This window comes from Molossus molossus, unplaced genomic scaffold, assembly GCF_014108415.1.
Source record: "Molossus molossus isolate mMolMol1 unplaced genomic scaffold, mMolMol1.p scaffold_m16_p_4, whole genome shotgun sequence".
Lineage (NCBI taxonomy): Eukaryota > Metazoa > Chordata > Mammalia > Chiroptera > Molossidae > Molossus > Molossus molossus.
In genome coordinates, this window is record NW_023425377.1 from 76,034,476 (window position 1) to 76,048,106 (window position 13,631).

A 13,631-nucleotide genomic window follows, 5' to 3' on the forward strand; every position below is an offset into this window, starting at 1 on the left:
GCATTTGGATCCCTGTTCACTCTGGCCAGAATGAGCAGTCACGCAGGTGGGAGTGGCCTGTGGTCCAGGTGGAGGGGTTAGGAGCACAGACTCTGGAACCACAAAGCCAGGGTTTAAATTGTGCTCTGTCATTGAGAGATTGTGTGACTTGGGGCAAATTATTTAACCTCCCTTGGATTTAGGTCTAACATCTAAAATAAAGATAAGAATATTATCTTCCTCCAAAGGGTTTACCTCAAGGCTTAAATGAGTTAAAATGTAAGTAAAACACCTAAAACAGGCCCAGGCCTATAAAAACACAGTGGAAGTGTCTCTTCAAACAATTTTAAAAACCAATAAATAAGTGGATCACATAGAAACAATTTGGATGAAATTAAAAAAAAAAAAAGAAACTCAGGAAAAGAGGATATTTGTCTGGAATTTTAGCAAACCAGAGGGTCATACGTGTTTGCTTTCTGCTGTATGATGAATTTACCTCCACAGTGCAGCTTTTCATATTTATCTCAGTGCCCCTCAGTTCATGCTGATATCTGGAATCTCCTCCCTTTGAAACTGCCAGTTTTGGAGGTGGATACCCCTCCCCAGTGCTTGATGACACACATGTGGGCTACCCCAAGCTAACACACGGAGCATAAGGTGGGCTAGGCGGGCATCTCCTTTCCCCTCCACTGCAGCCACTGTCCCTGCTCTGGTGCCATTCACTCTCAACTTCACTGTCACTAACTTGAATTATGAGGAGAACATGGGTCACCGTGGTTCCTGGAAGTTCAACACTACTGAAAGAGTTCTGCAGCACGCGGTGAGAGCCTGGCCCACTTCACTACTGCCCCGGGCACTGAGGTTAGCCTACCTAACACTGCTACATCCGTGGAAGCTGACTCTGGCCCACATCCCTCTGCCCCAACCACCAGGGCAAGTCCTGCCCACTACCAGAGTCACACCTGTGGAAGTAGACTCCAGCCACCTCATCTTTGTCTCCATAGATGCAAAAGCCCTGCCCACTAACTCCAGCCCCATCCATCGCACCTCTGCCCATCCATTCACTTCCCTCTCCCTCCTCTACAGCTCAGAATCTTGTTCAAGAAGAGCATTGTGGGCCCCCTCTACTTGGACTGCAAATTGACCATGCTAAGGTAAGACCTTGGAAGGGCCAGTCAAGGCAGCCTCAGGTGCTCCTCGAACTGAGGAGTTTGGTCCCATTCCTTCCTGCCCTCCCTGTTTAGATCTCCAGCAGAGGTGGAATTCAGGAGGCGTTTGTTCCAGAACCAATGCCTCTTCTGATTGTACCTCCCTATCAACTGTCCCCAGATTCTACAGAGCCCATGAGCAGGATTGGACCCCTAGCCTGACCATCCTCTGAATTCCCTCTTCCCTCCTTTGGACCAGTGAAGGCATTTCCTTTAGATTTTCAATTCTGTCCCCAGGATTTTCTCAAGCCAAATGTGTCTGTTTCACTTGCTTTAATCCCAAATTCCAGCTGTACACATGTCTCAAGTATGAGTACTCCTGTCCCCATGTCCTGAGGATGCAGGTTTCTACCTTGCAATTTAATAATAATCCTTTCATCCACTGACTCTGCTTAAAGGCCCAGGCTGGCCAGAAGTCAGTGACCCCAGACAATCTAAGTCTGACTTCTCACTTCTCCACCAGCCTCCTCATTTCCTGTGGCTCCTTCTTGTCCTGCCCTCAGGAATGTCAGACCCCTCCCTAGGAAATCACTTCGTTTATTGTCAGCCCCATTATCCACCCTCACTAGGCCCAAGAAGGCTGGGACAGCCACTGGAATGTACGTCATCTGCACACACCGCCCTGACCCTGTGGTCCCTGGGCCGAACAGGGAACAGCTGTCCTGGGAGTTGAGCCGACTGACCTATGGTGTCACTCAGCTGGGCCCCTACACCCTAGACCAGGAAGGTCTCTGCATTAATGGTGAGTGGCTGCCATCTTTTTAGCATCTCAGCAGGTCCCACATTCTCCATCTTTATTTTCCCCTTTCCTTCATCCCTGCCCCTCTTCACCTTATCTTTCTCCTATCTGTGCAGGCTACACCCACCAGACCCGGGCAACCACCCCCAGCAGTGAGTATTCTAAGGCTTAGAAGTCTCTACAACTCCATAAGTCCCAGCCCTTAGGAGTGGAAGAGACCAGAAGTTGACTGTGCCTACGCTTATCCCTACTTCACCCCAGTCTCCAATGTACAGGGACCAGTGTCCAAGAAATTCCCAGGTGTGACCACCCCCTCTCGTATCTCCAAGGTGAGGTGATGACTCCCCACCCCAAGCTTATGTTTTTTTTCTCTCCAGTGTCTATGGTGGCCACAGTTTCTATGGGGATCCTGACTCCTTTCTCCAGTCCCACAGGTAAATATTCCCTTCTCTGAATAGGCTCCCAGTCACTCCTTTTGGGTCTAATCACTGGACATAGAGGAGTGGAGTTGGTAGCATCACTCCAGAGAGGCCAAGGCTAATTCAGGCCCCTGCTGACTTCTTGAATACCAGTCCCACCCCCAGTCCTCAGAGCTCTAAGCCATTGTCTGTGACCTGCTTCTAAAACCTATAGGTAGACCCTGAATTCTAAATCATCTTACAAACCTGGGAAGAATCTCACTGAGAACAGGTTTGCCTAGTGGCCAGTTTGCCAAAGCCAAATCAGTAAAGGATCCATTCCCCAGTTTACCTACATAACCAACAGCTTGTTTTGAGGAATATTCTTTGTGAATATATTGAATACATATGACTTTATTCTTCAAATAATACATTTATGAATCTGTTTCTTGAGAATACATATAGTAGATCCTCAAACAACATTGTATTATGCCGGTTCACTTATATGGAAATTTTTTCAAGGAATACCTGTACTGTTTTTGATCCGTGGTTGACAGTTCACGGATGTGGATGGCCGACTGTATCCATTGATCTACACTCTTTTATATAGGGAACTTGAGCACCCATGGATTTTGGCAGCCACAGGGAATCCTAGAATAAATCCCTCCAGATACCAAAAGTCAGTTTAGGTTTTGGGGGAATCAAAGTTATATACAGTTTTCAACTGCACAGAGGTCAGCACCCCTAAACCTCGCATTGGTCAAGGGTCAACTGTGTAGTCTCTCTGGCTATAGTCAACACATATAGTCATTTCATTTTAGCCACATGGTAAGGGATGTGCAATTTACTTTAGTCTAGGGACCATGATGTTGTTTCTCCATTTTATAAATATTTGTGTGTGTTTGTCCCATCCCCCAACTTTTTATAATGAGAACTATCAAAAATAGCCAAAACATTGAGACGGGGGTGCCAGGAGCCTCCATGCATCTGGCCCAGTTGCTGACATTTTGTCTTATTTGTTTCTTGCACTTTGTTCTGCTATAACCTGACCTAGGTGATCCTAACCTATGCTGTGCAAAGTCACACAATGGAAATCACAGGGCTTCTGTAAAATAATAAGATTGGGGCTCAACACTCAAAAATCTTGTCAGTGACATAAAAAAATAGGAATCTAATAAAACAGAAGTTTTACATATGTTGAGTGGTTAAGAAATACATAAATACTACCAAACAATGTAGCCCTTTACCTTGAAAGAGGACTGATGTTTGCTTGTGGAAGTGGTCATCACAGGGATTGAAGCTTGTGAGTTCTCGTGAGGTGGTTTGAAAGGAGGGTAACTTGAAATCGACCAGAATATCAGACCCGAGAGGGTATGATATCTCTCATGGCTGCTCTGAGGGGCACTGACTGAGCTGGTTTGGGTGGTGTTCCTGCTTTTGTGTGGCGTCTGCAGCTATGGTTCAGCTGGGTGCAGTTTTCTGCATGTAACTAGTGTTTCTCCCATGTGCCTTGCAGATGACATTACACATGAGCAAACATGAAATGTACATTATGTTCAGATTGTTCTCTAATATATCCATGACCCTGAAAAAAAAACAACAAAAAAAAACATGTTTTCAAAACAAGCATTATAGCAGAGCTGACTCTGCATAGATAGAGCCATGAATGTGTCCTGACATCACGACATCTCACCATTAAAAACTCCACAAGAATCACTCAGAATCAGAACATTGTCTTATGTGATGCAACATGGTACCATTACCACATGACATAAAATAACAATACTTAGGTATCATCTCATATGCAGTCCATATTTTAATTTCTTCCAAATGTCACTCTTTTTTATAGGTGGCTTTTTTCAAACCAGATTCCTCAGGCTTCCCATATTATCTTTTCAATGTTTTTCAGTAACCCTACTAAATTTGAATACCAGTCCCACCCCCAGCCCTGCTTTAAATATACTTTTTGGGGAGGTGGGGTTAATCCTCATCTGAGGATATTTTTCCATTGATTTTTAGATAGAGTGAGAGGGAGAGAGAGAGAGAAATATCAATGTGAGAGACATGCATTGATGGGTTGCCTCCTGCACCACCTCCACTGGGGCTGGGAATCAAACCTGCAACTCAGGTATATGCCCTTAACTGGGAATCAAACCCACAACCCTTTGGTCCATGGGCTAACAACTCTAATAGCTGAGTCAAACTGGCCAGGGCTAAATATACTCTTTTTTTTAAACTTTATTGTTGAATGTATTACATATGTTCCTCATTTTTGCCCCATTGACCCCCTCCTCCCCACTCCCACCCCCCTCCCGCCTTTTCCCACACTATTGTCTGTGTCCATTGGTTATGCATATAAGTTCTTTGGTTTATTTCTTCCCACCCCCCAACTCCTTTCCCTTTGAGGTTTGTCAATCTAGCAATGAATTTGTACTTCTTAATCCCTTCACCTTTTTCACCCATTCCCCCAAAACCCCTCTCATCTGGCAACCAACAAAATGTTCTCTGTATCTATGAGAATGTTTCTGTTCTGCCTGTTTATTTTGTTTGTAGATTCCATTGTCAATAGATATGTATTCATTGCCATTTTGTTCATATATTTTATCTTTTTCTTCAAAAAGACCCTTCAACATTTCATATAATAATGGTTTGGTGGTGATGAACTCCTTTAACTTTTTCTTGTCTGGGAAACTCTTTATATGGCCATCAATTCTAAGTGACAGCTTTGCAGGATAGAGTAATCTTGGTTGTAGGTTCTTGCTTTTCATCACTCAGAATATTTCTTGCCATTCCCTTCTGGCCTGCAAAGTTTCTTTTGAGAAATCAGCTGACAGCCTTATGGGAATTCCCTTGTAAGTAACTAACTGCTTTTCTCTTGCTGCTTTTAAGATTCTCTCTTTGTCTTGAACCTTTCGCATTTTTATGATGATGTGTCTTGGTGTGGGCTTCTTGGGGTTCATCTTGTTTGGGACTCTCCGTGCTTCCTGGACTTTTATGTCTGTTTCCTTCACCAAGTTAGGAAAGTTTTCTGCCATTATTGTTTCAAACAGGTTTTCGATTTCTTGTTCTCTCTCTTCTCTTTCTGGCACCCCCAAGATGTGAATGTCGGCATGCTTGAAGTTGTCCCAGAGGCTTCTTACACTATCCTCATTTTTTTGGATTACTTTTTCTTTTTGCTGTTCTGATTGTGCGTTTTTTGCTTCCTTATACGATATTCCAAATCAATGGTTTGCTTCTTGGATTTACGTGCTCTACTATTGAATCTGTGAAAATTATTCTTTATTTCAGTTAACGCCTCCTTCTTTTCTGACTGTGCATCCGTCATTTCTGACTGGTCCTTTTTTATGTTCTTGAGGTCCTCACTAAGTTCACTGAGGTTCTCACTAAGTTCATTGAGCATCCTTATAAGTAGTATTTTGAACTCAGCATCTGTTAGGTTGCTTATCTCCATTTCGCTTAGTTCTTTTCTTGGGGTTTTGTTCTGTTCTTTCATTTGGGACCTGTTTCTTTGTCTCCTCATTTTGGCTGCCTCCATGTGTTTGTTTCTGTGTATTACTTAACGAGAGGTATGGGTCTACCTGCTTGTTTGAAAGAATTTAGGAAAACCTGAAGCAGGATCCAAGACAGGCCAATCCTATGGTTAAGCAACTGGCAACAGCTTGGGTAGGCCTGAAAGTTGGGTGGGCAGAGCCTCAAGGAATCACAAGGGCAGGGATACCAGTGTGAGCCAGGTTGCTGGAGTCCCAGATATGACGACTGTCTGCAGCCCCAAGGAAGGGCTCACCAAAGGAACAAAGGCCTCTGACTTCACGTCTGTCCCGGAGAAAGCCCCCTCTCCAGCCCTCACTCCAGTGCCAAACAGCTCAGTTCTTCTCTGAGTGTCTCCAGTGCCCCTTGAGCTGCCTCCTCTCCAAGCTTAGAGGGAGTGAGTCCGATAAGTCCGTGTGCAGACCCTTTAAGGAGCTGCCTGGGGCTCCAGCCGTGTCAGCCTCCCTGAGCCTCAGTTCCCTCTGGTTTTACAGCCAGAAGTTATGGGGACTTCTCTTTCTGGCACTGGAACCCTAAGCGGGGCACCTGGTATGGGACGGGGACCCCTCAGTCCTCAGAGAGGACCTTTTCAGCCGAGGTGTCCTCCTGATTTTTATCCGTCACACGTGGGTGTGGGACCAGCCCATCCTCCTCCACCCCTCCTACCAGTCTCAATGTGGCTGCTGTTTTAATTCCATAGTTGTAGGACTTCCATTCAGCTTGATTTCAGGCAGTTTTGAATGATGGTTGTTCTGTAGTTTAGTTGTAACTTTGATGTGGTTGTGGGAGGACTCAATACTGAGTTTATCTATGCTGCCATCTTGCCCGGAAGTCTCCGCTAAGTATACTCTTGAATAAGAATATACTTGAGAGAAATTATTCATAAAATGAGTTTTATTAAGTCAGTAAATTAGGGAAAATTTGTTATTTGGCAAGTTGCCCCTCAGACAAATCCTCAAATCAGGAATTGCAGGGTGAACCTTTCCAGGAGGGTCCTCAAAGTTCTCCTGGTAAGAGGGAGAAACTGGCTCAAGCCTAGATAGACTATGGTCTTGAAGTATCCATTTCTCACTTACTCTTCCGCCTGTCTAACCAGCATAGGGGATTGGAGGGATGTTCAGGGTTGGGCAAGCGAAAAGATATGATCACCAGATGGCAGTGTAGCACACACAAGGTTTATTGGTCAGCACTTAGGTTGGCATGCAGGGGAGGTCCCTCAGAGCAGACACCTTCAATGAACAAAATAAAAGAACAAACAAAATTGAAAAAAGAATCATGATGGTTGCCAGAAGGGAGAGAGGTTGGGGCATTAGGCGAAAAGATTCAGAAGTACAACTGAGCCCTAGCCAGGTGGCTCATTTGGTTGGGGCACAGTCCTGTACACCAAAAGGTTATGGGTTCAGTTCCTGATCAGGGCACATACCTAGGTTGAAGTTTGATCCCCAGTCAGGGAGGGTGCATACTGGAAGCAACTGATGGATGTTTCTCTCTCTCCGCCTCTTCCTTTCCCTCTAAAATCAATAAAAACATATCCTCATGTAAGGATTTTTTAAAAAGAGGAAATTCCCTGGCCTGTTTGGCTCAGCAGTTAGAGCGTCAGCCTGCGGACCAGAGAGACCCGGGTTCAGCTCCCACTAAGGGCACGTACCTTGGTTGCAATTTGTCCCCGGCCCTGGTTGGGGTTGTGTGGGTGGCAACCAGTCAATGTGTCACTCTCACATCGATGTTTCTCCCTCTCTCTTCCCCTTCTCTCCCTCTTGCTCTATCTGAAAATAAATGCAAAAATGTCCTCGGATGAGGATAAAAAAAAATTTTTTTTTAAAAAAAGAGGAAGTACAAGTTGGTAATTACAAAATAGTCACAGGAATGTAAGTACAGCATAGAGAATATAGTCAATGATATTTTAATAACTAAGTACGGTGCCAGTGGGTACCAGAAGTATCGGGAGTACACTTTGTAAATTATATGATTGTCTAACCACTATGCTGTATACCTAAAACTAATACAAAATAATGTTGAATGTAAATTGTAATTAAAACATAAAAATTAATAAAAGAGGTTATGGCATGGTGATCACTACTATGGAGAGAAGGGCAAGGGGACATCCAGGGGAGGAGAGGACCAGAGAGGCTATGTGTCTAGGCGATGCCATTCAACAGCCCAGTGGGGTCAGGGTTAGACAGCTCTGAGGGGCTGCAGTGGCTTAGGATGTTGATCAGCACAAGGCTTATCCTCTTCATGGCTATCAGATGGTGCTGCAATTTCATAGGCTATGCAGAGCAGGCAGGCTCAAAGTGGCTAAAATATACTGTTTGGGCTATGTTTAAAACAACAGGACATGTAAAAATTTGAGTTTAGCCCTGGTAAGCTTTAGAGCTAATGGATCCTTTCTGCTGCGAAGAAGCAAATAACCTAGAGGCTAATATACAGGCACCATCTCTGGATCATTAACATAGCACCCTGATACCATCATCTTTCTGTATGTGGCCAAAGTTGGGAACATGTAGAATAGAACATACCGCTGCCTCAACTCCCTGCCCCCACTCTGTCTCCAACCTCAGAGAAACAGCCCTGGGCATGGGCACCCCCTCCCTTTTATGTCCAAGCTGGTAGGGCCCCCAGAGCAGGTAGGGGTTGTGCTCCAGTGACCCTTTGCCTCACATCTGGTCCAACACTGTCTCAGTCATGGCCTCTCCTCACCCTCCCCACTGCAGCTGCTGGCTTTGCCCTGGTGCCCTTCACCCTCAACTTCACCATCACCAACCTGCACCACACAGAGGACATGCAGCCAGGCTCTGCGAAGTTCAACTACACAGAGTCAGTTCTACAACATCTGGTGAGAGCCCCCTGTTACCCATGTTCTCTCCAACTTCCACCCCACCCCCTTGCTACAATTCTGGAGGCTGTGGAGGGCTGGGACGCAGGCAGGTCCGGGTTCAAAACGTGGAACTGCCACACACAAGTGATGTGACTGGAGCAGCAATTAGTCTCGTATTGCTTCCTCATCTGTATAACTGAGACGATAAAAGCACTTGTCCCAAAGCGTCCTTCTGAGAGTTAAATGTGGAATGAGAAGATTAGGAAGCTGTTGTTTTATTTTAAAACATTGTGTTTTACATGATGATTCTGTTTTACCACTCCTTCCTTCTCAGCTCAAGCCCATGTTCACCAACAGCAGCATCGGTTCACGCTACACTGGCTGCAGGCTGACCGCGCTACGGTGAGACCTCTTTGTCTTGCCTTCAGAGGTGTAGTCAGATGTGGGCTGTGGGGCTGGCCAGGGCCTGGACTAAGCCATGGGAAGAGGGGTGCCTAGAGCACAGAATTTAAGGAGATGCTTGCCCACAGGTGTTAAACCCTGTGCCTGCACAATCCTGAGAGCACACCCTTAAATGTTGTATCTGGGAGCTGTGCCTGCCTCACCGTAGTCCCAGCCCCAGTGCTAGTCCTGTGCTCTGCTCACCTAGATCATCCGTCAGACAGCCAGACTTGCCAGCCCTGAATGGGACATGCCCCACTACCGTTCTTCTTAGAAGGATGTGGACAGGAAACAGCCTGCCAGCAGGGCAGCACTGGGCATTTTTTTTTTTTTTTTGCAAGAAAGCTCTTGGCAGTTGAAGGGCTGTTCCTTTGGCACTTCCAGTGACTGTCCATGTGTAAAGAAATGAAACCTCAATGGATAGGTAGGTGCTGGAGCCACCCTGGATTAGATGTCCCATGTCCCAATGCAGAACTAAAACTGTCTCCAGACATTACCAAATGTCCCCTGGGAGTGCAAATTTAGTGGGACGGGACATTTAAATGATTTGCATACAGCATCTCCCAAAACCCTTTGAACATCATAATTAATATCACTATTTTATAGATGAAACATTCAGGCACAGAGAATTTAAGGAACTTCCCCAGACCCAATAGCTGCGAAAAGAGCCAATTCAACCAGGACTGAAGCCCAGCCTCCTCAGAGCCCAGGCCTTTGCTCACTAAGCTTTCTTTACCTCTTTTCTGTGTGCAGAACCATCGCTTCATTCTCGTTCCACATCAGCCCTGCCTTGATTCTCTGCTCCCTTCCAGTGCAGAGATGTGGAACTCGCCCTGGGTCATCTAGGGATGGGGGCTCCCAAGCATGTGTGGCCTGCTCCATCCTGGCATCTCTAGGAGCTTTGAGCCTCAGTGCCCCTCTCCCCAAAATAACTCTCCAAGCCTCCAAAATAGAATTTGAGAAAAGATTTTCTTTCTAAGGTGCCAGAATGAAGAGGGATGGAATGAAGTCATCTTCCTTGGAGCCCAGCCTAGGGTGCTGATGCCCCCACAGCAAAGTGGCCTCTCCAATCTTCTGGCCTGGAGTTCCACACATTTTTTTTTCATTCACAAACATTTCTTGAGCCCCTAGTATATGCCAAGCTTAGTGCTCTGTTCCAAAAACTTGATGAGGGCCAAAGCATAGGCTCTGTCACCAAGAATAGTGCCGTAGTGTTAATTATATGCAAATGTGTATACATATTAATTATACTTTTCCTCACATATTGCTAATATCAACATATTTAATTCTCACACGATACCCATGGATACCATGCTTACACCCATGTTATAGATGAGAAACGGAGGCCCAGTGACAGCATTGACACCATTAAAGTTCTGAGCGAGGGAAGTGTAGGACCTAGGAGGAGCTGAGATGGAACCCCAGACCCAGAGAGCAGTAAGCGATGGCCAGCCGACAGCTCTGGGCCAGGAGGAGTGTTGCAGGGAGAGGGAAAAGGTGGGGAAGCAGTTTAGAGGAGGACATGCAGAGCAGGGACACCCACCTGTGAGAAGGAAGACGGAGAGGCAGCAAGGCAGGCCTTGGATGTCCTAATGTGCATGTTGGGACATTGAGGCTTCACCCATAGACAGCCGGGAGCCAAGGAAGAATTTCAGCAAATGTCTACGAAGGACAGATTTCCATTCAGAGTGAGAATTGGCTGCATAGAATGGATTGTAAACGGCAGGAGGTCAATGAGCAGAGTCCTGGACTCAGAAGGTGGCCTCTTGGGGAACAGTTTTTACAGTGTGGAGCAGATGCACTCAGTGGGGGATGACACAGCATTCCAGGTCCTGTTGACAAGAGCCACCACTTCTAACATTCCCTGTGGTGCCCCCACAGTGTTCTCCAGTACCTTCCACAGACGGGTCCTCATTGTCTCTGCCTCTGCGTCCTTTCCTCCACAGGCCTGAGAGAGATGGGGCAGCCACCAGCGTGGACACAGTCTGCAACCTCCGCCCTGACCCCGCAGGCCCTGGGCTGGACAGAGAGCGGCTGTACTGGGAGCTCAGCCGACTGACCCAAGGTGTCACCAACTTGGGTTCCTACACCCTGGACCAGAACAGTCTCTGGGTCGATGGTGAGCAGTGGCCACCTCTGCTTTGCTGTATTGCTGAGCCCTCATTCTCCCCCTGTGTGCCTTTTATTCCTTCCCCGCATCCAACATCTCTCTCTTTCCCCCTCCCTCTGCAGGTTACACCCACCAGACTTCAGAAACTACCCACAGTGGTGAGTACTGAGTAGCCTTCAGAAGCCCCACTACCCCACCAGGGAAGAAAGCGACAGGCCCCTGCCTGAGTCTGCAGCTCCCAGGGAGGGAGGAGGTCAGGGACATGGGCTGGGAAGTCCTTGCAATAGGACTCAGCTGTGAATCACCTCTGTGTTGTTGGCTGGATGCAGAGACGTGGCCACTCAATGATGGTTGGGTGGATGAGTGGAGGAAAGTTAGCAGCTGAATTGAAATAAATAATAAGGTTAGGTTGTACACTGTCTCCTTCAAAGCTGGGTAGCTTCCAAACTATTCCCTCCTTCACTGTATGTGATGGTCAAACATCCACACTGGTGTTTCTGAAATTAGGCCACAAGTTCATCAACCATCACTGTGTCTCCGGTGAAATGGCCACTGGTCTCAGGATCATGGCCCAGGCCCTGCCCCTATATCCATCCCAGGCCTGACCCAGTGTGACCTCTCCTCTTCTGCTACAGCAACAGGACCACCCCTGGTGCCTTTCACCCTCAACTTTACCATCACCAACCTGCAGTACACAGCGGACATGTGGCCTCCAGGCTCCTTGAAATTCAACACCACCGAGAAGTTTCTGCAGCGCCTGGTGAAGGCCCTGCCCATGAGGCCAGACCTTGCCCACCTAACCTCTGCCCAGCACACTGATGCCAGCCCACCCACTTCTCCCTGCCCTGCTCATTGAAGCCACTTACCTAAACTCCGTCTTGCCCACTGCCCATCAGTGGTAGCCCTGCACACATCACTCCTGTCCCAAAAATAGATGACCTTCTGGCCCCTGCCTCTCAGCCCATCTATTTACTTCTCTTGTCCTCACCCACAGCTCAAGCCCTTGTTCAGGAACACTAGTGTGGGCACCCTCTATTCAGGCTGCAGACTGGCCCGCCTCAGGTGAGACCCTGAATAGCCATCTGGATTAGTTGCTGGTGCTTCCGCATCTGAGGAGTTTGTTCTGCTTTCATGGCCAACCCCCCACCCAACCCCATCTATGTCCTTAAAAGAGGTGGAATTCAGAAGGCACTGGATCCAGGACCAATGCCTCTTCTGATTCTATCTCCCCCCACCAATTGTCCCCAGATCCTGCAGAGCTTATCAGCAGGATTGAGCCTTTAGCCTGGTCATTCTTCTGAATTTCTTCCTCCCTCCCTTTGACCAGTGAGAGCATTTCCTTTGGGTTTTCAAGTCTGTTTCCAGCATTTTTCTCAAGACAAGTGTGTCTTTTCCAGTTGCTTTCATCCCGAACTCCATCTCTAGACATGTCTCAAGTATGAACTTTCCTGTCCCCAGGCCTTAGGGATGCAGGTTCTGCCTTGAAATTTAACAATGTCCCACCCTTTGACTCTGCTCACAGTGTGGCGATGGCCACAGTTGGTGAGCTCAGAGAATCTAAGTCCGACTTCTCACCTCTCCACCAGCCTCCTCATTTCCTGCGGCTCCTTCCTGTCCTGCCCACAGGAATCTCAGAACCCCTACCTAGGGACTCACTTCGTTTATTATCATCCCCCTAACCCCCCCTCACCAGGCCCAAGAAGGCTGGGACAGCCACTGGAGTGGATGTCGTCTGCACACACCGTCCTGACCCTGTGGTCCCTGGGCTGGACAGGGAGCAGCTGTACCAGGAGCTGAGCCTGCTGATTCGTGGTTTCACTCAGCTGGGCCCCTACACCCTGGACCAGGACAGTTTCTACATCAACGGTGAGGGACTGCCACCTTTTTGACTCTCAGTTTGTGCCGCATCCTCCCCCTCCACGGCCCCTTTCCCTGGTCCCGCCCCCACCTCGCTGTTTCCCTACCTTCACAGGTTACACCCACAGGACCCAGACTACCACCCCTAGTAGTGAGTATTCTGCTGTTCCAAAGTCTCTACAACCCTGTGAGTCCCAGCCCTTAGGAATGTAAGGAACTAGGAGTTCACTCTCCACCTCCACCTCACCTTCAGCCTGGAGAAGTGGGGGCCGGTACCCATAGAGTCCTGGAGTACCTTCTCCCTGGCATCTCCAGAATGATGATGTGCCCGCCAAGCGCCTGGGTGCTTCCTCCCCAGCATCTGTCATGCAGGTGTCTACATCTGTGGTGAGGGGCCGTGTGGGAGCTGGGTCTCCTCCTCTCCACTGAGTAGGCTCTGTGGCAGCAGGCTTCTGGCCCAAGTTCAGACTCTCACTGCAGAGGGATTTGAGCAAGGCTTTTGTGACTCTGGAGTGGGGAGGGTGGATTTTGTCTTCCAGGTGAGTACTCTGTC

General features: G+C 47.6%; 1 protein-coding gene across 1 annotated transcript in view; it reads left to right on the forward strand.

Annotated features, from left to right (window-relative positions):
- The window catches only part of MUC16 (mucin 16, cell surface associated), a 143,488-nt gene that overhangs the window by 104,925 nt on the left and 24,932 nt on the right, over positions 1-13,631 (forward strand). Inside the window, 13 exon segments of the mRNA XM_036282229.1 lie at positions 675-799; positions 1,066-1,133; positions 1,757-1,929; positions 2,043-2,078; positions 2,304-2,360; positions 8,567-8,688; positions 9,005-9,072; positions 11,058-11,230; positions 11,344-11,379; positions 11,857-11,981; positions 12,216-12,283; positions 12,915-13,087; positions 13,194-13,265. Of these exon segments, the coding sequence (XP_036138122.1) occupies positions 675-799; positions 1,066-1,133; positions 1,757-1,929; positions 2,043-2,078; positions 2,304-2,360; positions 8,567-8,688; positions 9,005-9,072; positions 11,058-11,230; positions 11,344-11,379; positions 11,857-11,981; positions 12,216-12,283; positions 12,915-13,087; positions 13,194-13,265 (1,296 nt within the window).